Source organism: Adiantum capillus-veneris, chromosome 5 (assembly GCF_014529385.1).
Source record: "Adiantum capillus-veneris isolate H3 chromosome 5, ASM1452938v2, whole genome shotgun sequence".
Classification (NCBI taxonomy): domain Eukaryota; kingdom Viridiplantae; phylum Streptophyta; class Polypodiopsida; order Polypodiales; family Pteridaceae; genus Adiantum; species Adiantum capillus-veneris.
In genome coordinates this window covers 86,022,445-86,047,020 of record NC_140935.1, presented here as the reverse complement: position 1 = coordinate 86,047,020, position 24,576 = coordinate 86,022,445, and the positions used below count along the sequence as shown (strand labels likewise).

Sequence of the window (24,576 nt, the reverse complement as noted above, 5' to 3'; positions counted from 1 at the left end):
CACGATGATTTTCCGATTACATGGCACGCCTGAGACGATTGTCTCCGACAGAGACCCCAGATTTATGAGTTTGTTTTGAAAAGCAATTGGGAGAACATTGGCACGCAGTTGCAGTTCTCGTCATCGTTCCACTTGCAGACTGACCGGCAATTTGAGATTGCCAATTCAGTGATTTTAGATTTATTGAAGTCTTGTATCTCGGATCAGAAGACTCAATGGGAAAAGAACTTACCTTTGGTGGAATTTGCCTACAATAACACGATACACTCTTCGACGGGGAAGACGCCATGTGAGATTGTTGAAACTGCTGCGAAGGTTCCATCCTTCCTGAGCACGAAAGATTAGAAATTTGAAGCGGATGAATATTCGCGAGATTTGGATACGGCTTTTGCCAAGGTTCGCGAGACTTTACAGAAGTCTCAAGAACGACAGAAAAAGGCAGCGGATCGCCATCGTCGCGACTGGAAACTGAAGGAGAATGATTGGGTGCTCTTACTTTTGAGAAGGCACACCTAAGAAAGAAACAGAGAAAGGAGAGGCTTTTTCCAAAGCTTAGTATGTGATACTACGGACCTTTCCAGATTACTGACAAGATAAATGATGTCTCCTTCCGATTGAAACTGCCAGATACTTGGAGGATTCACAATGCATTGCATGTGAGTCTCTTGAACCCTGTTAAGGGTGATGTGCCTGATGATGGGGAGCCTCATGAGCAACCCAAAGTGGAAGAAAACGAGGAGATCCTTGTTCCTGAACAGATTTTGGCACATAATGATACGAAGAAAGGTAAAGTCCGAAGGCGGTTCTTGGTTAAGTTCAAGAACTTTCCTGCATTTGATGCGAAGTGGATGGAGGAGGAGGACCTAGCAGATACTCCTCAGATTGTGAAACTTTACCTCAATGTTTTGGTTTAGCATAGTCTACTCCAAACGGAACCCAGAACTCAGCTTGGCCGGAGATCTGGTGCAGTGGGATGCACAAGAGGGGAGTCACTCCGCTCCTTTGTCAACAGATGCCTCGATTTTGATACTAAAGTCACTGATGTCTCTCTGAGCTTCAGGGATACTGAGAGCTGACAGTATTCTGCTGGATGACTTTATGAAATGGAATTCCTGATTATGATACTCATTTGTTCTTGACTTCTTGTGAGCAGGAACTGATAGCCGAAATGACTGCAGCATTTTGGTCTGATTGATCTCGAATAGACATGGTTGCAATAGGGGTTAGTCAATCGGACATCAATGAGGTCCCGATTGGACCTAGATGTGATTGCTAGCTACATTGCTGATAAATCATGGTCTAAGATCCGAATGAATGTTGAATGTCATGTGATGTCCTGTGATGTCTGGTGATGTCCTGTGATGTCGTGTGATGTGACTGTCGATTTCGTACATGTGCTAGATGTAAGTTCCTAGTACGTAGGTACTAACCTGCTAAGACGGTTTATGGCTTTTGTCGGTTTTGCAGGCATAATCGCGGTCGATTACAATGCTTTCAAGAGGGGGGTATGTCACAAAGTGATGACGTGGCGGACAGCAGAAACCCTAATTTCTGCCAGAAACCCGAAAATTCCTGCAAACCCTAATTTTTGCCAAAAACCCTAAATTCCGGAAATCGCGGAGGCGGATTATTTATAAAATTAAAAAAAAATTGGAAAATGATGAGCGACGCGAATTTTGCTTTTGCTTTTTTTTATTAAAAAAAAAGAAAAGACTCTCTAAGAGAGAGAGAGAGAACTGATGCTTTTGATTTTAAAAGCTTTTGGGGCTCTGCTTTTGGGCATCCCTTGTAACCTTTAAATTAGTGGTGAGGGCCTCACTTCTCAGAGCATCTGGACGCAGAGTCTGAGAGTGAAACCCTAACCGCTCTCTTGTACTTTGATGATTGATTAATACAAAAAGAAATACCGAAAGGGGCGCCAGTCTTTGGGGCCAATATCTCTAGGCACGGAACTCCGCCGGGCCAGTGCAAATCTATTGTGATCTGTGAATTGTTTTGAAGTGGTTATTTGGTGCTATCGCGGTTGATTCTTGACTTGGAGTGTCCAAGTTTGTTACAGCATCATACATGGGACACGGACAGGCTTTGTCGAGGAGAGTAGCATCCTTGACAACATCTTCACTTTTTGGGAGGCAACGGCCTTGGCTCGTCTCAGGGGAGAGGACTTGGTTGTACTGCTTCTCGACTTTGAGAAGGCGTACGATAGAGTGGATTGGGATTTCTTGGAGGGCACTCTTCTTCGACTGGGGTTCTCAGATGCTTGGATCCGGGGGGTGTCAGCTCTTTACAGGCGGGCTCACAATCGGGTTCTTTTGGCAGGGGGAAGAGAGGAGAGTTTTTTGCTCATGCGATCGATTAGACAGGGATGCCCTCTTGCCCCTTCCTATTTCTCTTCTACGCTAGGGCGATGAGCAGTTTTTTGACGTCACAGGAGGTGGGACTGCGAGGCTTACGGTTGCCCATCAGGGGAGAGGAGCTTCTGGATGTAGAGTTTGCAGACGATTCAGGCTTGTACTTGGAGGGCCGAGAGGCCAACCTACACAAGTGTGAGCAGGTTCTTGAGGTGTTTTGTTGTGCGTCGGGAGCATTGATCAACTGGAGGAAGACAATGGCTTTCTGGGTTGGCAGTGCTCCCACACCAGTGTGCGCGCTAGGTGAGGGTTTTAGGTGGATCCCCCTTGTGACACCCCAACCTACACAAGTGTGAGCAGGTTCTTGAGGTGTTTTGTTGTGCGTCGGGAGCATTGATCAACTGGAGGAAGACAGTGGCTTTCTGGGTTGGCAGTGCTCCCACACCAGTGTGCGCGCTAGGTGAGGGTTTTAGGTGGATCCCCCCTGTGACACCTGTACGCTATCTTGGTTGTCAAGTTGCCTTGGACTTGACCCCAAAGTCACAGATCGCTCCTCTCCTCCTGTCTATTTACAGAAAGCTACTGCATTGGAGCTCAATGCGACTGTCTTTGGCTGGCAAGGTACTAGTAGCCAACCAGGTGCTCTTGGCTACTATGTGGTACATTACATCTTGCTGGATCTTCTCTAGCTCATGCATCAGCCAGCTGGAAAGGCTGATCAAGAATTTTTTGTGGTCAGGGCAGGATACACAGTCGGCTCGGGCCAAGGTTTCCTAGCAGGCCATTGCACTACTTTGCTCCCGGGGGGGTTGGGATCATAGACCCAGCACGGCAGAGTAGAGCCCTCCTTGGGAAGCTGGTGATCAGAGGTCTTCTTCCAGGCGGGGAGCCCTGGAAGGAGCTGTTGTTGCAGCGGATTAGAGCCGGAGTCTCTCAAACAGGGGGGCCCATGGAGTACCTCCACACGGTGGATTTACACAAAAATGCGCAGTCAGTCTGAGCAGGAGGTGGGAGGATCGATTAGTAGTGAGCCAGTTGCGGGCTTGGGAGCAGTTGAGGGGCAGCTTGGAGCAGCACCATCCCACTTGCACTGAGGAGCGCCTCAGACAACCACTGGTTCTGAACCATGTGGTCCGCACTCAGCGTTGCCACATGGTCGGGAGCCGATCACGTCTCTTGGGGCCCCATGGCAGAGGGGCCAGCACGTTCGCTTGGGGACTGGCTGCAGTTTACAGGTCTTCCAGAGGAGCTTCGGAGCACACAGTTGCAAGGCATGAGAGGGGCAGAAGGCATGTGTCACGACATTGCCGAGGCTCTACCAGCAAATTGGCTCATCCCTCTGGAGCCGTCAGGAGGTCCTCGTAGCAGTGAGGGCCAGCTCCGACTCAGGCTCTTGCTTGTTCTCTGAGGTACAGAGAGAGGGTCGTCTCCTCAGCGTCCCTGCCGAGGCAGTAGAGGTGGTTGAGTGCTTCTTCAAGAGGATTCGAGTGGTGGGCATCAGTGGGAGGACATGTGTCATCGACCCCGACCCTACTGCTCTAGAGACAGGACATTGGCGGCTTTGGGCATGGGAGAGAGGGTCGTCTCCCAGCGTCCCTGCTGAGGCAGTAGAGGTGGTTGAGTGCTTCTTCAAGAGGGTTCGAGTGGTGGGCATCAGTGGGAGGACATGTGTCATCGACCCCAACCCTACTGCAGGACATTGGCGCCTTTGGGCATGGGAGAGCCGGCCTCTGACACGGCTACAGTGGGACCCAGAGATGTGGTTCTGGCGAGACCCTTTCCACCAACTGACCACCCTGGGACCCCCTTTTTTCAGTACACAACTCGGCTGGGGCGTCACATACTGACAGCTCCGAGAGAGGCTCGATCTGCTGCAGCAACCCACTGGCAGGAGGAGGGCCTTACGACACAGTTTCTAGCAGACTTTTGGGAGCGGTTGTGGGACAGCCGACAGCCGAGGAGAGTTACTTTGTTCTAGTGGCTGGTGACGCACAGAGCGACTGCAGTTGAGAGTTGGTTGGTGCACAGTGGCCTCTCGGCAGCATGCGGAGCTTGCGGCCATCCACTTGAGACACAGCGACATTGTCTGTGCAATTGCCCCATGGCACAGCAGGTGTGGCTTCGAGTCCTGCGACTGATGCCTTCGCTAATATTCTATTCGTCAGTATACTTGTGGTGCTGCTGCCTGGTCCACCCTCTCGGGCCCAGCACTCCACTTCGAGAAGCAGGATGATTGTGGTACAGGATGGCAGACCTACTCTACAACCAGCCACAGAGATCATCCCTCAAGAGTGGAGCAGGGAGAGAGAGAGGTGTTGGGAGTTCAACTGCGGCCTAACACTTTGGTTTCTCTGGCGAGCCCGCTGCTTTCGCATTTTTGAGGCGCGCCCTGTCCCTCTGGCAGAGACTCTTCACAACTTTTGGCTAGAGCTGGTCCACACACTCAGGGGCCAGTTTGAGTGGCTCCAGGGTAGCTCTGACCGCATGCGTGAGCACCGGGAGGCTTTTCTGAGATTGTGGTAGCCACGACCATTCTTCACCATGGTTCAGGGCAAGCCACCAGTGTGGCTCTTCCCCCCACCTATCTCCTGACCTAGCCATTGCATATACCTTGTTTTCTTTTCATTGCGAGAGTCTCCCCATTTACTGATGTAGCCCTCTGTTACAGGGGCAGTTTGTAGCCCATTGGGCAGGTTTCTTAACTAATGAAGGATCTTTTTCTGGAAAAAAAAAAAAAAACTTGTTAAGCTAGACCTGTTTCCATTAAAAAAGGCTGAAAATCAAGTTTACAATGCAAGAGTAGAGATACGCAAAAAATAACGAGTAATGTACCTGCTTTCCTGTCAGCTTAAGTCTCAAAAGTTTTTCGAAGGCATCCAAATAATCTTCTCCGCTCATCACAATACAAAAAATAGCTCTTCGGATGTCTGTATTCATCTTCTGTAAGGCTGCAAGCTGCAACATCTTTTCTGCCTCTGCAGTTTCTTTCTTGATAAAATCAGCAACCTCTGAACCACAACCACCTTCTTGCTCATTCACATCTCCGGAAATCCACCATTGTCCCTTCTTGTTGGGGTCAAGAAGTTTCTTCCATTTCAAAGCTCGAAGGTGCACTTCTTCTACCCCCAACTGTTGCACAAAGAGGTCTCTCTCTCTCTCTCTCTCTCTCTCTCTCTCTCTGGAAAAAGTCAGGGCTGTATATTTCTGAGAACAATATAATCCCCAGCGGATGCCAAAATAGCCTATCACGTGGGGTGTACAAGCTGAATGTAAGGAGGAGAGCCACTATAGTGACTACTCGACTAGAACAATCTCATGGTGGTCGGTGTGATGAGTGGAGGAGAAACCACTGAGGAGGGGCATAATGCCACGTAATCTAACCACCTGTCAGTGTGAAGAAGAGTGGGGATCGAGCCCAACGCCGAAGGAAGGCAAATCAACGAGCCTCGGCTGCTCGAGATGTACCTGAGGAAGAATCCCACTGCCAAATCAGGGTGTGAATGATGTCCAGCCAAATGGCAGTGAGGATATCCTGAAGGAGCTGTGGAGCCGCACTTAGAATGTGAAGACAACGAGCTCTCCAAACATTCCATAGTGTAATACTAGTGATGACTGAAAAAACTTCGTCACGTGTCTGAGAATCCCCCTGCCAAGCAATCTGTGGTAGCATAGCCAAAGTCCCTCGCCGATAACCAGTCGAGGTAAGCATGAAGGCTGGATCTGTGGCTGAGCCCTCGTAGAAAAGATGCGGGCCGGGCATTGGCATCATCCATGCTGAACACCTGTTCTGCTGAGTAGAAAGCAAACTGCAAGCCACACTACATGGGAAGCTGAGCATGACCAAAGACAGTGTGCAGGTGACTCAAGTAGTCGCAAAGGACAGCGAGTACATAACGGATCATGACCCATAGTAGCTAGCCAAGTCCCAACTGGAAGTCCCGCATGTGCAATCATCCACATGAAAAAAGAAATACGACGAGCCACATGTAAATCCCACATGGCGGACCAAAACTGCTGCAGATAGGCATGGGAGAGGCCTGAATGTAACCAGAAACGCATACGAGTGGGCTGCTCTGGTTGCTATCTCATCAATGCTAACCTTCCAATCTTGACACTGTACTCAAAGAATGATACAGGTGCACCGTTGGGGTCAGAGTGAGGCCAATGCCACTCTCCTGGGTCCCAATAAAGCTGAGATAGGGCACGACCCTCCCACACCCAAAGCCTCCAAAGTGCAGCATCAGCGGAAGCAAAACGAGGGTCAACACAACGACGCTTCCCGTGTGAGCCAACTACTCGTATGGCCTCCCATCGAGCGCCGGGGGAGATAAGTTGTGGAGAGGTGGCATCATATGTCAATCTAGCATGAATCCCCTGAGAGTAGTCAGTACCAACTGTGAACAGCATGGTGTCTAAACGAACTAGTAAGAGAGTGCTCTGATCAAAGAGGCCTTCCCAGCCACAATGGGGGGGCATCTGAACCGTGCCTCGCATGACTGCATCCAACTGTGAAGGAACGGCAGAATCAATCTCAAGCAATCTGTCTGTCACCCCACGACCAATGTCATAATGTTCTACCACAAAATCTGCATCCAGCATACGTGTCTCATGAAACAACTGCATAGAGGCAGCAGGGCCAGTGTCCCAAGCAACCCAATCAATGTGAGTCCTCTCTCCAAGCTGACGTGGTGGATTAACCGAAGAATCAAGAGCTGTAGCATTCCAAATCAGAGGCTGGCGCTCAATCTCCTCACGACATGAGGGAGGTGAGCGTATGATAGCCCATCGCATGGAAACCCAAATCTGAAGGAGCGATCGGAGGAAGGGTGAGAGGGTGGAGGTGGACAAGGGGGCATCCGTAAGGAGAAAACGATACCCTGAATGCCAAGTATGACCGTCTCTAGTGCCGAGTCGTGGAGTCACTGTGCAAAGAGCGGCCTGAAGAAGCATCTTCCAAGGTTCTTGGCCAAGAAAAAGACCTCGAACAATAAGCTTGGTAAGAAGTGCGCGGCTTTGTAGCTCTGGATCAATAATGCCAAGGCCTCCCTCTGACCTAGGACGAATGATCGTGGACCAGCGAACTCAAGCACGAGTATCAGTAGTCCCATCTGAGCCACTCCATAAAAAGTTCCTCACTAGTCGGTGGAGCTGAGCTATCACACCGGAATGTAACATCCAACAAGAGGCCGTATACCATACTGTAGCCAGAATGACCTGGTTGGCGACCAATGCACGGCCAGCCAACGACAGACGACATGAAGACCAATGGCATAGCTTCCTGCGAATAGACTGTAGTACGGGTGCAAACTGCTGCTATGAGGAAACATCAAATCCAACCTGAAAGCCCAGATATCTGCATGTCTGACCCGGCTCCAACCATGTGAAACCATCAGCTACCCCCCAAGTAGGTATGTCATCACTGCCAACCACTAACCCATAGGATTTATGCCAGTTAATGCGTGCACCACTGGCAATGCAAAAAACCTGTAGAGCCTCCCGCATGGCGTCAAGAGCAGGTAGCAAATAGCGCAACATGAGCATAGTGTCATCAGCAAACTCCTGATCGATAAGGTCTGGAGCTGTAGGTACTGGCATGGTCAAGCCACGAAATGCATGACTCTGAGCAGGAAGAAAGTCGGACATAGTCTCTCCCACAAACAGATACAGATATGCTGCTAAAGGACATCCCTGACGGACAGATCGAAAAAGCTCAAAACTGCGACTGACACGGCCACCAATAGTATTAGCACTGTTGACAGTTCTGAAGAGAGCGGAAATGCCTGAGATCCATCTCGAAGGGAAACCCATCCTGGCTAAAGATCCTTCGAGAAAGTCCCACTCAACACGATCGTATGCTTTCTGGAAGTCAAGGATGAAAAAAGCGAGAGTTTCAGAAGATGATCTGGCCCACTCTACTGCCTCATAAAAAGTGAAGATATTATCCAGGATGCATCGATCCATGACAAAGCCTGTCTGAGAAGTATAAATAATATCTGGTAAGAACCGCCGCAAGCGATGGCTGATCAGTAACGCTAATATCTTATAGACCGAAGGGAGTAAGGTAATAGGTCTCCACTGTCGGAGCTGAGTGGTGTCACCCCCCTTCGGAATAAGAGACATGAGACCTGAACAAAGATCCGGATGCATATATCCTGATGCAAAGATGTCCTGACAACCGCAAAGCAGTGGTATATGCAATACATCCCAATATGTCAAAAAGAAAGCTCTAGTGAGGCCATCCTCTCCTGGACAGGAGGATGGATCAAGACTCTCTATAGCAGCATGGAGCTCTGCAAGTGTGAAGGGTGCCAACAAGATCTCTGCCATAGTGTCTGTACAACGGTGTCGAGTGTGCTGCCAGATCTGCTCACGGGCAAGTAAAACCTCAGTAGTGCATACATCAACAGTGAACACTGTCTCAAAATAATCTGCAGACATATCAAGAATAACATGAGGATGCATATGTAGTGTCCCCTGAGCATCGCACAAAGTCCGAAGGGTGGTGCCACGAGGGCCTTCTTTATGCGCAGCGAAGAAGTCTTTATTCATTCGATCAGCTTTAGCTATCCAATGAGATACTGAAGCATGATGAGTGAACTCAGACCTAGCCTCCTGTACGCGACGAATCTCTTCTGTGAACTCTGTCTATCTAGCAGCGAGATAAGCATCCTGAGGCCACTCCTCAAGCAAGCGCTGAGTGGAACCAAGAGGGATGTGAAGATCAGACTCGCGTACTCTCAACTGACGATGAATAATAGCAGTCTGGTCACAGCAGTAAATACTAGACTGAGTAATGCAATGAGCAAGAAACTCTCCAGGGGGTCCACAATAAGAAGCATCCGTGGACCATAACTCACGAATCTGATGCTGCAATACTTGAGTGGTGAGAACACTGTCAGGGATGCGGCAGCCTCGTCTCTGTGCAGAGGATCTAGTGAAGGAGATAAACAATGAGGTGGGTAAATGATCTGAGAGGCTGGTCCCTCTCCATATAGTAGTAAATCCGCCTGGAGCTGCTGCCCAAGGGCCAATGTAAAAACGATCAAGTCGCTCTAATAATCTCCCCTGCTGTCTCTGAAACCCCCAAGAGTAATGAAGTGTAGCAGGGTGGTGACCAAAAGAGGGTATGTGCAAGGCGTCAACACCTTGAATAGCTAGAAGAAATCGATCCCAAGCTGGCTGCTCATCGAGAGAAATGGATAATAGAATTGGAGGTGTGATTGCTCGCCAATCATAGTCGCTCTCAACGTTGTTGAAGTCACCTCCAACAACCCAAGAGTCTACAGCACATAGAACAGTAGCCAAGGAGGACCAAAAAGTAGCCCTTTCCCGAGGGGTAGTGGGTGCATAGACTGACATAAAACCAATGATAGATTCCCGAATCCGAATAGAAACATAAACTGCTCTGCCAGCAACAAGTGTGCCGTGCTGCTGAACTGAGGCCAAGTAACATGGCCCCACTGAGATGCATACACCGCAACTCTGTCCATGAAGGCCCAAAGCAGGCTCCCCAAAAGTGCGGGCACCCGAGGGCATGAGATTGCCAAAAGGAGTGGCAATCTTATGCTCCTGTACTAGTAGTATATCCACAGTGCCCACTACATGAGTGTGTAAATCTGTGCGAAGTAAAAGCTTACGGGAACCTTTTACCCAAGAAGTCTGTAAACCATTAGCATTCCAAGAAACTACATGTAAATCCATAGACTGCATGAAAGAGTTTGTATAGTATCTGACTAACTGCGCATCTTCTTGGAGGCAGCTGGGCCATCCAAGGGGTGAGCTTCAGGCAGTAGGAAAGCAACCCGCAAGCCCTCTCTAAAATATGGTGTCTCATTGCACCAACTGCAGACCTCAGCTTGTTTACATTGCATTACCGATGCTGCAGCTTTGACACCCCAAATGCGCATAGACATAGGAAGCACCACATCTGAGGATACATGAATGACCATAGGCAATGAATAGCAAGCATAAACATCACACCACTCCATAGCACCAATACATGAAGGGTGGTGAGGAGACAAAAGTTAAAACATCAGGAGCGGAAGTAGACAACCATAAATGAAGCTGAGCCATAGTCTGTGAGTGCACAAAATGTAGAACCTCATCCTCGGACCATACGAACGTTACATGTGGATGCACCTTGAGCTATCCGAGGAGCACATCCTCTACGTTGCCATTTGCTACTTTGCACCCAGCGAATCCAGATTCGCACAAACAAGAGCAGGAGAGACAGAGGAGTCCCACACACATGGTGGGGAGGAGGAGGATGACACACACTCACCATATGCATGCCTCAAGGAAGACATCATGGAGTACTCCAGAATGGGGGAAGTCTTTCTTATGGGAGACTTCAACGCCTAGACATAGTGCAGAGAGTGTGCCATTTATGACTTTGGCGACCCATAGCTACTCTCCACCATGGAGCATATAGGGGCAAAGAAAACCTCCACAAACACCACCACACCCACACCATACGGACGACACCTGCTCCGTCTAGGATCACAGCACCATCTCGTTATTTATAACGGGATGGCGGAATGGCCATCATCTGGGGCTTGACATGTACACCACCATCACTGCCAGGAGGCGGCAGTACACTAGATTACATCATCCGCTTTTGCGAGGCAGCCCACTTGCTCACCTTCTTCACCATACCACCACTACCAATTGGGGCTGACCATGCATATCTCGCTCTTTCCTTCACTCGTACACCTATCTCCCACACACCACTATACATTTCATACATAGCTAACTAGAATTTACTCATCCCACGTATATGAGGGGATGTACACTCTTGATTTAGACACAACACTAGCCACACTCACTAGCCAGCTCTCAGTTATCCTACACACTTCAGCCCTCAGCTGCTTCCCACACACCACTCACAATGGCCGACCACCTCCTTGGACGACGCCCCGGAACCGATGTTATGACGAGGAGTGCAGATACCTATACAGACATCTAAAGGCTCAGCAAGTATTGGGGGAGATCACGGAGAAAGAGATTAGACGACAAATGAAGACCATCAACACGCCGTAATAGGCGGGCCTTCGAGGAGGCACAGGAGCTTGAGCTATACCACCTCCTCATGAGTACAGACTACGCCACAGCATGGAGGATTCTCAAAGAGCCATGCCCCACCACCCCCTTGAAGGACCCTCGCATATCGCAGGACTGTGAAAAGCGCCTATACCAGATCTCTAGACAGCCATTGATTCCAGAGCCATCGACCCTTGCCCCACCACCTCGACCTTCTTCACAACCAGTCTGGTGGAGCGAGCTATCTGACGCTTATAGCATGGCCGTTCAACGGACCACACTAGCCTACAGAGTAACCACCTCATCTATATATACCTAGATGAATCCAGGATAAGCCGAGATTGACCCTTAAAGGAAAGTGCAAGGTATAGACTCATGGTAGTCACCCACAAGACAATATAACCATCAGCTCCATCATGCATGGTATGGACTAAATACCACGGCATCCCACTAACGTTGTCAATGCCCAATAGTGGGTGTAGAACAGGGTACTAACATATGCTCTCAAACACAACACACACCACACGCACGCACACATGAGCATACATCAACACAAAGTTCAACGTATTGAGTTTTTGTCATGACTCCAGAGATCAAGGGCAGACTCAGCCATCATGAAGCCTAGCAATAAAAGAAGCATTAAATCGAAAAAAGTAGCACAAGTTGATAAGGCATACGCACCACAAAAGATAGAAAGAATTAGCACAATATCAATTGGTCGTAACTCGTACAAAAAATTGACAATGTGAAGCCTGCATGAGCACCTGTTTTATGCCGCAGACACCCTCTCCCCACTGATAGCACCTCTTCAATCGAGCCTTGGTTGAGGGAGTACCAAAGCAGTGGACTATGCACGCTATTGTGCCTATCCACAAAGATGGTGACACCTTGGACCCAAGGAACTACCGGACTATCATGATTGGTCACACATTGTCCAACCTATATGGGACAGTTCTGAAGGCAGAGCTTAGCACATATGCAGAGGCATCGGGTCTAAGAGCATCAAGACGCTTTCTCGACTATCAACCATATTTTCATGCTTTGCTGTCTGATCGATGGAGTGAAGGCACGGAAGAGGAAGCTCTATTGTTGCTTTGTGGATTTCCGCAAGATCTTTGATACTATCCCCACAGAGAGACTCTTTCAGTGATTTTAGGAGCTACAGATACAATCGGAGGTTATATGGGCCATTCATTCTCTATATGCACAGGTCACAAGTAGAGTACCATGCCCAGGTGGACTATGAGATCCCACTGCTAGCACCATTGATGTGAAGCAAGGCTGCCCCCTATCCCTGACTCTTTTTGGCCTCTACATCGATGAGATATCATATCACATTCTACACGCACAGGGAGAGGGATCAGACTTGGCAAGTACACCAGTCCATATCATGCTTTATGCTGATGACATTATTTTGGTTTCTATGACACACGACAGAGCCACCTACGAGCTCTAGATGACTTTTGCACACATAGAGGGCTCACAGTGAACCTTGGCAAGACCAAGGTCATGATCTTCCATACTTCCAAGACGATCAAGAGTAGAGCGGTGCTTACGGTAGCAGGTGGACAGGTAAAGGTGGTGGACTCATATGTATACTTGGGGGTGACTTTTACTGGCACCACTAGCAGGTTCTCCATGGCCCAAGCAGCCAGAGATCGACTTACACGAGGATATGCAGCACTGGCCACTCTAGAGCGAAGATGTCACCAGGCCCACTCGTACGAACCTCGCACCAAGGAGTGGCTCTTTGATACGTTGGTCACCCTTGCTATGATGTATGTTGTTGCAGTATGAGTACCATGGCTATCAGCATCTCTATGGACATAGATAGAGCTCCCACAGATCATTACCATTTCACGTTACATGACATCATCAAAGCAGAGCTAGTTGCACCTCCGATGCTAGTGGAGGCCTTATTTCAAACAGTTTGCTTCATTCAACACATGAGAGCTCCCATCACACATACCTACACTCAAAGCTTTTGAGGCATCGATACACTTGCATGAGGGAGAGAGACGGGATCATGGTACTCTCAGGTCACACAGTGGTTTACATCTCATGGCTTGGACATCACAGACCTACCTCCTTTCCAGTATGACCCCAACTCCCCTCACATACGTCTCACACAACGAGCAGAACAGAAAACTCAGACAGGATCTTTGGCAGCTATATATCTGAGAGACATGGCTCATACCCAGACAGCCTCTCCCCATGAAGAGGAAAAACTACAAAGACCGCTTTCTGACCATTCTGGTAGATGGCTTCATCCAAAGACCAAGGTATATGGATGTCTATATGCCACATAGAGCATGGGTAGCCATCGGACAGCTCAAAGTATTTTCACACCAACTAGAGATTGAGGCCGAAAGAGCTGCACATGTTCCTAGGACAGAGGATTTGCCGCCTTCACATAGCGGAGATTTGAGAGAGAGGAGCACTATAGATGCAGAGTAGAGCATATGAGGAGATCAGAGGCAGATATCAGACCTTGTTTGCAAGACAGCCCACTCTACACTAGATTCTTGCGTCTAGAGACCAACGACAGTTGGGCCGTTTCCTTTTAGGGGCACAACAACATCGGGACTCGCTCCTTCGTATCTACTATGAGAGATGAGCGACAGACACAGCTCAGACTTTTTTCAGCAGACCACTACAGCATCACCCTCGACCACACACAGCGGGGACCAGTCTGAGGAGATCCAAGCTCGCAAACGCTGTCACGAGGCTCGGACAACCACTAGCCTTAGTTGTTGGTTTCTTCCCTTGATTTTTATTTAATTTTTGGTCCCCTCTTTTTGACGTCTCAAACGGTCGGACATTGTATGGCCAGTATGGCTAGTATAAAATGACGGACGGCCGAGAGTTTCACCCGCAGCAGTTAAAGGCCAAGTCTACATGAGTTGGTCAAGCGAGTCGGCACTGAAATCCGAGCAGTAATAGGTTGGCTTGGCTCATTTCAAAAGTCAGTTAGGCCCCACGCGACACTTATAAGTTGGGGGGTACTAGGAAATTAACTTAAAAGAGGCAAACTCGACACATGGCAGCTCCACGTAAACTTGCAAGGCCACATCAGCTGGGGGCACCTATTTTGAGAGAGAGAGAGAGAGAGAGAGAGAGAGAGAGAGAGAGAGAGAGAGAGAGAGAGAGAGAGATTTGGGCTGCCTCTCCTTCATTGTGAGACTACAGTGTGAGTAGGTGCAAGTGATCACAACTTTAATGGAAAGCTTGCATTCTCCCCTCTTCTATGTAGCACGATGATTCTGCTCTCAGCCTCTCGTGCATCTCTCTCCCCGTTTGAAAAGGGAAACGTAATGCCCAGCTCAAGAACTTTCCATCTATATGTATAGATCTATGGGTTCATGCGCAATTGCCGAGGCAAGAGCCTCATGCACAGGTACTAGATAAGCTAATTGCTAATCCTTCGCAGTACACGTGAACTCGGATTGAAAGGGCAAGTAGCCCTACATGCGCGGGAGCTCAAGGGTTTGCTATGGATGCGACCAACACACAAAACGGAGCCCGAAACAGTAAATTACAGCCTGCTGTATATTACTGAAGGTTTAGGGTTTTGACCCTTTTTGATCCATATGCCCCCAAGAGCTTCGGGGAAACGAGGGGATCATTGTGCAGGTGTTCTTGTGCATTTTCGGGGCAGAAAACGGAGAATTCAGAGTGCTGCAATTTCTCGCCAGGTTTGAGAAAGTGCTCAAATGCGCAGAGCAAGTCACCTTCTGCTTGGGAATTTTGTCCAAATCGGGCTAGGGTAGATCATTTTCACCCCGATAATAGTGGACACTCGTAGGAATTACAGATTTTCTCCTACGTCTTGATTGAATAAAGAAATACCGAGAGGGGCGCCAACCTTTGGGGCCAACGTGGTGTCACTCTCTGCTTGGAAGCACACTAGCTCCCAGGCCATGTTTTGTTTGAAGTGTCATTTCCAATCACAGGCTTATTTGTGAAGTTCCTCTGTGTCGTAAAGTTTATTAGTGTAAAGATCGGGTGAAAGCTAAAGTCTACCGCCCTCTAGCAAGTCTACTGGCCGGTTTTGTGGTTTCCTTGCCAGGACAGAATTATTTTTTAGTTAAAGAGTGAGCCTTGGTTGCTTTTCCGCTAAGACACAGAGCACAAAAACTTGGAATTACACTATGGCTGACAGAGCGAATGACACAAGGGTAGAGGGTTCCTCTTCACAGGACAGAAAGGCTCTTCCTCCTCCAGTGTTCGAGGTTGCCGAGAGTTCACGACCACCCTTGTCTGTACCTTTTGTTGATGTGAATGCTCCACAAGGTCAAGGGTTTATGACTGGGCAACTAGATGAGGATGAGTTCAGGACACAGTTGATTACTGCTATGAATGCGTTCTCTCGGTTGGTGCAGAATGTGTTGCCAGATCTCCCATGATCGTCTACTGAGGGTCCCCCTACCTGAACTCCGTAGAGCATAGCTGAGGTCACTAGAGTGTCAAAAAGTTATAGCTTTATTCGCGGTTCCTGAAACTGAACCTGCAAACACATCCTCTCCAATCCTCCCAAGGCTGCATATGCTCTCATCAGTCTAGTTTCTGATGCTGTCCTCAGTGAAAACACTGGTCCACCGAAAACTACTCCAAGATAGGTATATGCATCTGTGTACTCCATAGTCTCCCGGCCATACGTAAATGTCGGTGCTGACCTCCTGACCCACTGTGGTGTGGTGTTGAATACCATAACCTTGGTTTTCCCAAGGTTGACAGACAATCCACTGTCATGAGCAAATGTATTCAGAGCATCTAAATGACGTTGCATCCCCTCTGGAGAGTCAGAAATCAACACAATATCATCAACATATAGTAACAACGGAATCGATGTCCCTGCTAGCTGAGCCCCTCTGTCTCTTTGACACTCTACATAGTCTGAAAACTCGTCCACATACATCCCAAAAAGAGTCGGAGATAGGGGGCATCCCTGATTCACTACAATAGTGGAGTGGACCATATCAATATTCCCTCAATAGTGCGTACCCGCCCCATCACTGTCCTATATAAAGCCAGAATACCTCATATCAACTCTATAGGCACACCCATGTCCTGTAGTCTGCGTATAAGTCTGGCTCTCGACACTGTGTCAAAGGCTTTGCGGAAATCCACAAAGCTACAATAGATCCTCTTGCCATGGTGTCTACCCTCCTCAATAATGGTTCTGAGTGTCAAAATCTGGTCAAGAGTGGAGAAACCTCTCCTGAATCCTGCTTGCCCTGGTGCTCGTATGCCCTCTCTCTCTTTGCCCATCTACTCAACTCCTGTTCAAGAACGGATGCATACAGCCTAGCCAATGTGTGACCAACCATGATGGTGCGATAATTCCCGGGAATAATGGGATCTCCTAACTTGAAAATAGGCACAATCGTAGACATACTCCAAGTCTCAAGAAAGCCTTCATACATGGCTCGATTAAACATCATAGCAAGAAGCTCTGCAAGAATGTCTTTGGCATGGATGAAGTGCTCTGCTACCAGACCATCATGATCGTATGCTCTCCTTGTCTTCATCATGTAAATGGCTTTCCTTACCCTCTCGGCAGTAAAGAAAGTACATGTCTTTGGGCATGTTTGTAGTGGGTCCGGCAAAGGTGGTTGCCCTGATGCTATGTAGAGGGATGTGGCATATTCCCCCCACGTCTCTATGGAGGTGACCGTTGGTGGTGGTGAATGCTCGTGGTAGCCTCCATGCTTTGCCTGAGTCTTAACTCATAAATAGCTGATATAGATCCCGCTCTAGCTGAGATAGATAAGCCCTTTTCTTTTGTCGCACTAGGCGGCGAAAGATAATCCGCGACTATCTATGTGTGGTAATAAACATGAGCACTTCCCTCTGTAATTTGATCCTCGTCTCTCTACATTCCTCATCATACCAACTGTTATGGGGCATGCTCCCAGACCGTCTCCGTGTAGGCTGACTGTGGGGGTATGCCTCTGATGCTACATCATGGAGCGTCTCTATCAATATCTAAGTGAGTTCAGCTAGAGGCCGTCCCGGCTCGAGTGCATAGCTGTCTGTATATCTCATCCATATACACAGAATCCGTCTCCCCCATGAAGGTATATCGAGTATGCGTGGGGACCTCTCCTAATGGAGTTGTGCTGAACTGAAACGTCAGGGTAAAAGACAGGATAGCATGATCAATTGCCACTCCAATTGGCCTAGTGCCCACCATGAAGTCCTAAAGAATGGAATGAGACTTGGCTGGGCCATTACATAATCCACTGTACTAGCCCCATGTCGGTGTGGAAGCAAGTAAAACCTCTGGCTGTTGAGAATCTTTGTAGGCCATTTAAAATGGCCAATCTATGTGCAGTTCCCATATCTATCAAGTATCTGCCATATTCAGTGTACTATCTTGTGATAGTCTGGATAGGCCCATCTCTATAACATCCAGCTCCACATCTCCTCGGAAGTATCATAAAATATTGTCTGGTGATGGGCAATCCTAGCATTGAAGGCCCCTAGTATGATAATGTCACCATCCTTAGAAAACTCCCATATGTCATTATCCAAAATAGCAAAGGGGGGCTGTCCTCTAGGTGATGCATATACTGACGTACTAGGAGGAAAGTAACAAATAGACTAATAGCGATGTAGAGGTATCTGCCCGTCTCTGCCCTGAGCCTCACCCACATGTACCTAGCATGTTCATCCTTGCGTGCTATATATATCAATGGCTGCAACTCCTCCCTAAATAGAATTGCCACTCCCCTGAACCCCGTCCTCGATGCTCCGATCTGGTCTCCTCTCTACAGACTGCCTCCCATCTATATCTGCTCACCTGTGCCATGGATTTCCCAATGGCTTGATGCGTCTGAGAGTATAAAATGATGTCTCTCCCTGTGAAATTATCCTCAAAGGCACCTACATCAAGGCGGAGTGACCCAATACAATTCTAGGTTGCCATCTTTAGTGTAATCCCATAGGTCTCGCACCGTCATGCGGAGCGTCACTCCAATATCACTACCCTTACATCCCTGTAAAAAGCAATCTTCCCTTTCTCCCTTGCTGCTCTAATTTCCGGCATTGCTTCTTGCATATGAACAATCTGCGAGAGAGTGAGGTCATCTCCAAGAAAGATGCCAGTCTTCTTTAGAGTCGGTCTCTTCTTCAAGAAGTCCTTCGCTTCCATGGAAGGGAAACGGAGGATGAGTGCCCTTTCTTTCGAGGTTTCTCCGCTGCTCCCACTTTTCTTATTGCCCACTCTCCAGGCCCTCGTATGCGTCTGCTCGTTAACCCCCACCAAAGTCATTAGTTCTTTCGCCTCTTCATCCACATCATCTTGGTCTCTGAGGCCACATATCCTTACGTGTAAGGCCCGCACACGTCTCCTTTTCTCCTGTTCTAGTATCAAGTTAATGATGGTTGGTGTGGGGGTGGGGGGTGGGGGTTATTTCCTTGCCCTTTCCTTTCTTGACAATCTCGATCCATTTTTCGGCCTTTTCTGCTTTTTGTTAGGTCTTTGTGATTACGTCTACCCACGAGGTCGTCATTGCTTTTTTGTTGCTCCCCACCTTCTTTGATGGCCCGCACTTGTTCTTTAATCGTGTTAAGCTCTTCAATTACTGAGGGTTGAAGCTCTCCCTCTTCGAGGACGTTCTGCGATCTCACCTCTGCAAGCTCTTTCTTGAGTGATGCGATTTCCTCATCTTGGACCTTCACACGATCCTCAAGCTCTTTCTTGAGTAGTGTGATTTCCTCATCTTGGGCCTTCACACAATCCTCAAGTGTATGTATCGTGCTTTCCTGTGAGGCCACGCGCTCGTCGAGTGCGTTAGTAGTACCTAGGAGGTGGCGATTGATCTTGCTGATGGACTCGCTCATTCTTCTTTGCATTTTTGCATGGCATCCTCCATAGGGTCATCCTTGCCATTTTGTCTTCTCGTGATTGAAGGCCACAAAAGGAAAGGGAGAGAGATAGAGAAGTGAAGAAGAGGACAAAGATTTATTTTTTTCCCCCACCTCTACCCTCTTTCTCTCTCTATGCTCGCAGATTCTCTCTTTTTCTTTTTTTTCTCCCCTACCCTTTTTCTCTCTCTACGCTCGCAGATTCCCTCTCTACGCCTAAAACTCTCTCTCTCTCTCTCTCTCTCTCTCTCTCTCTCTCTCTCTCTCTCTCTCTCTCTCTCTCTCTCTCTCTCTCTCTCTCTCTCTCTCTCTCTCTCTCTCTCTCTCTCTCTCTCTCTCTCTCTCTCTTTTTGGAAAAAGTCAGGGCTGTATATTACTGAGTACAATATAATCCCCAGCGGATGCCAAAATAGCCTATCACGTGGGGTGTACAAGCTGAATGTAAGGAGGAGAGCCACTATAGTGACAACTCGACTAGAACAATGTCATGGTGGTCGGTGTGATGAGTGGAGGAGAAACCACCGAGGAGGGGCATAATGCCACGTAATCTGGCCACCTGTAAGTGTGAAAAAGAGTGGGGATCGTGCCCAACGCCGAAGGAAGGCAAATCAACGAGCCTCGACTGCTCGAGATGTACCTGAGGAAGAATCCCACTGCCAAATCAGGGTGTGAATGATGTCCAGCCAAATGGCAGTAAGGGTATCCTGAAGGAGGGAGCCGCACTTAGAATGTGAAGACAACGAGCTCTCCAAACATTCCGTAGTGTAATACTAGTGATGACTGAAAAAACTTCATCACGTGTCTGAGAATCCCCCTGCCAAGCAATTTGTGGTAGCATAGCCAAAGTCCCTCGCTGATAACCAGCCGAGGTAAGCATAAAGGCTGGATCTGTGTCTGAGCCCTCGTAGAAAAGATCGGGGCATCGGCATCAACCATGAGACAGATCCCCAAGTAAGAAATCCATGCTGAACACCTGCTCTGCTAAGTAGAAAGCAAACTGCAAGCCACACTACATGGGAAGCTGAGCATGACCAAAGACAGTGTGCAGGTCACTCAAGTAGTCGCAAAGGATAGCGAGTACATAACGGATCATGACCCATAGTAGCTAGCCAAGTCCCAACTGGAAGTCCCGCATGTGCAATCATCCACATGAAAAAAGAAATACGACGAGCCGCATGTAAATCCCACATGGCGGACCAAAACTGCTGCAGATAGGCATGGGAGAGGCTTGAATTTAACCAAAAACGCATTCGAGTGGGATGCTCTGACTACTGTCTCATCAATGCTAACCGTCCAATCCTGACAGTGTACTCAAAGAAGGATACAGGTGCACCGGTGGGGTCAGAGTGAGGCCAATGCCACTCTCCTCGGTCCCAATAAAGCTGAGATAGGGCACGACCCTACCACACCCAAAGCCTCCAAAGTGCAGCATCAACGGAAGCGAAACGGGGGTCAACACAACGACGCTTCCCGCGGGAGCCAACTACTTTGATGGCCTCCCATCGAGCGCCGGGAAGGACAAGGTGCGGAGAGGTGGCATCATATGTCAATCTAGCATGAATCCCTTGAGACTAGTCAGTATCAACTGTGAACAGCATGGTGTCTAAACGAACTAATAAGAGAGTGCTCTGAGCAAAGAGGCCTTCCCAGCCACAATGGGGAGGCATCTGAACCGTGCCTCTCATGACTGCATCCCACTGTGAAGGAACGGCGGAATCACTCTCAAGCAGTCTGTTTGTCACCCCGCGACCAATGTCAAAATGTTCTGCCACGAAATCAGCATCCAGCATACGTGTCTCATGAAACAACCGCATAGAGGCAGCAGGGCCAGTGTCCCAGGCAGCCCAATCAATGTGAGTCCTCTCTCCAAGCTGACGGGGTGGATCAACCGAAGAATCAAGAACTGCAGCATTCCAAACGAGAGGCTGGCGCTCAATCTCCTCACGACATGAGGGAGGTGAGAGTATGATAGCCCGTCGCATGGAAACCCAAATCTGAAGGAGCGATCGAATGAAGGGTCAGAGGGAGGTGGTGGACAAGGGGGCATCCGTAAAGAGAAAACGATACCCTGTATGCCAAGTATGACCATCTCTAGTGCCGAGTCGTGGAGTCACTGCGCAAAGAGCGGCCTAAAGAAGCATCTTCCAAGGTTCTTGTCCGGGAAAAAGACCCGGAACAATAAGCTTGGTAAGAAGGGCAGTAAATACTAGACTGAGTAATGAAATGAGCAAGTAACTCTCCAGGGGGTCCACAATAAGAAGCATCCATGGACCATAAGTCACGAATCTGCCGCTGCAATACTTGAGTGGTGAGAACACTGTCAGGGATGCGGCAGCCTCGTCTCTGTGCAGAGGATCTAGTGAAGGAGATAAACAATGAGATGGGTAAATGATCTGAGAGGCTGGTCCCTCTCCATATAGTAGTGAATCCGCCTAGAGTTACTGCCCAAGGGCCAATGTAAAAACGATCAAGTCGCTCTAATAATCTCCCCTATGTCTCTGTAGCGCGGATAACGTGTCGTGCTCTCTACAGTGTGGGTGCCCCTCAATGCAATGTGCGTGACAATCTCACTCAAACAAATGGAAACTCTCCCAAACAGAATGAACACAGAAACAATGGATAACAACAGAGACACAACAGTGGACCAGAACATGTGGACTCGACTAGCTCAAAGAACCATGTACAGACTCTGGCGTGGCAGCACACTCAGCTCCAACCCAGGACTCACAGGTACAAATGGGGTGTCGAGGCTCAGATGTGCAGGGATGGTGAAGCAATGCTCTGTGTAAGACTCGCTACCTAGACGATGACCCGACCATCTATAAAAGATAATGATAATGACCCAACGGCTACTACTCATAGATACAATCATAAAGAGCCACCAACGGCTCATAAATGTCAGCCAGCTAAGTGTGACCTAGCCACATGTCCACTAGGCCACCATCCGTATCCCTGCCACGTGTCACTGCCTAGAGTGTCCGTCCAGTGTGAACAGACCAAACCAACTGTACTAACTGTAATTGTGTCCTGTGAAAGTGACACTGTAGCCTGCTACAGGTTGCCCGCCACAAGACTGGTCACCATCTCGGTGAGCGAAAACTGAATGAAACTGCAAAAGTAACTATATGTACAATGAGAGGTGGGGCAAGAGCAGTGTCCTGTCACCCAAGGGAAAATGTCGTCGCCATTGCTGCTCCAGAAGTATCCGGATCGGGAGGAGCCATCAGATCAATTGTGTAACTATGCGGTTGATGTACTGTGCTCTGCATAACCTAGCTTCCTGTGGTTGTAGCAACCATCTGCTGCACAGCGGATGGAAGCACCTGCCCTGAAGTGAACTCCGGACACCTAGTAACACAACCATGGCGGTGTGCACCAGCAACACCGTCACAGCAAGGAACACTCTGGCTCTGCATGTGTGGCATCTGGACCTAAGACCCCTATTGAGTAAAGTACTGGAACTGGGGTTGTGGGTAGTGTCCCATGAACTGCTGAGAGGGCTGAGAGGGACCTGCTGGCGCTGCAAAGCCTGCTGGATTCTGGACCTGTATCCCTGGCCGAGTCCATCCATATCCCACAAGAGCCTGTGTAGGCCTGTTACCATACATAAGCATTTCTTGAAATCCCTGCACCTGTGCTTTTAGGTCATCAATAATCCTTGACTTTATCTTCAATGCTTGCTGTAGTGCAAAAATCGTTGTATCTCGATCTGCGATGGCACTCTCGGCAACTCGCAGAGATCCCTCCATAGCTGCGTATGTGGCGGAGTGATGCTGGTGGGTTGCAGCTAGCTGCTCCGCGCCTAGCTCGATGGTGGCAATAGCAGCTCTGGAGTCCTGAAGTAACTTCTCTGAAAGCTGAAACAGAGAAGTGGAGTCGGTCCTACCTGAAGATCCCTCAGATAGATGTGATGCTGGAGGGCGCACATGTGGCACAGCCAGCGAGCTAGAAGTAGGTACAGTTGGTGTAGTAGGTGCCTCGGAGATTGTTGTTGTAGGTGGAGCGAGAGATATGTTGACCGGTGTATGAGTGAAGATGGGAGAAGAAGGAAGAGGATCCTATATGGGTGAAGTGACCATCCTGTCCTGAGGAGCGGCAATAGACACTGGTGCCGACACAGCAGAACCAGGGGTAGAAGTAGACATGTGACGCTGAAGATGTACCCTAGTCTGCTGGCTCTCAGAAACTAGCAAGGAGAGTAGAGACTTCACTGTATCCTTCACCACTTTCGCCTTTATCTTCTTTTTCTTGGTGACTGTGGGGTCAACCTGCATGCTCACGGTTTTCCTTTTCCCTTTCAAGGTTCCCTGCTCCTCATCCACTTCATTTATGTTAATAGGTATGTTTATGACCCATGCCAAGAGAGGTGCCGCAAAACATTTAAAACTTAACTGCACAGACTGCACTTGGGCCCGAAATCTTTTAGCCCTAGACTGCAAAGAGCTGAAGAGAATTTGGTGGAATCCACAAGGGATAGTGTGGATTAAATAGTATAGCCCGTCGCAGTGGAAGAATGTAGTGAGAAGATCAGTTTTTTCCTTGTCTTCTTTGGCATCCCAAGCCAGAAAGTAATACCTAAAGATTGCGAGAAGCCATCTGTTTCGCTCATAATCCGGGTGATCCGAACTCAATAGCTCTTGACATGCTTGAATTGTCGCATCCTTGGACAACAAAGAGAAAGTGCGAGTAGTAGACTTCACAGCTGGAAAGTTGGTCATACCCATGGCATGGCCAAGCCTTGTAGCTGTTAGCTTGTGGCCCCGGACCTTTAGAAAGTCTTTCAACAGTTAATGTATCAGCTCTGCTGGAACCGTATCAGGTAAATCTGCATCAGCCAATGCTGTGAGGCCCAGAGTCCATAGCTGAGCAGTCGAAAGCACCTCACTGAGAGATGGTCGAGGTTGCTGCATATGAAAATTTAATGAGAATGCTGTGCGATTTTTTGTAGAAGCAGGCCTCTTGATTTCATGAGTGATGATTGGCTGCTTTTCTTTTTTCTGAGCCACTTTTGAATGTTCCTCCTGATCACTGGAAGCACATGACTCGGAATTTACATCTGAATCATCAGATGCTGCTGAGTCTGCTTTGTAGCTCTCATCACTTGGGTCACTGGAGGTAAAGTCATCTATGCCATGGCTGATGCTTGCAGATACTTCCTCTGCTTCGCTCTCTGATTCTGCAACGAGAGCTTTCCTCTTCTTCAACTCTACCTTTTTCTTGCTACTTCCTTCTGGCTGTTTCTCCTGTTGCTTGCTACCTCCTGCCATGGTGAGGTCGGGTGGATGACAAACAGTGAGCAGTTGAGTAGACCAAG

General features: G+C 48.6%; 1 protein-coding gene across 8 annotated transcripts in view; it reads right to left on the bottom strand.

Moving 5' to 3' along the window:
- Nucleotides 1-24,576, bottom strand: part of LOC147457666 (MIF4G domain-containing protein / MA3 domain-containing protein) — a 116,523-nt gene that overhangs the window by 49,110 nt on the left and 42,837 nt on the right. For 7 of the 8 annotated variants that reach the window (XM_086512519.1, XM_086512520.1, XM_086512521.1 and 4 more), the window contains exon 10: nt 5,184-5,480. The exons of the other annotated variant lie outside the window; for it this stretch is intronic. In XM_086512519.1, coding sequence (XP_086368645.1) covers nt 5,184-5,480 — 297 coding nt within the window. The remainder of the gene's footprint in view (nt 1-5,183; nt 5,481-24,576) is intronic. 8 annotated transcript variants of the gene reach the window in all.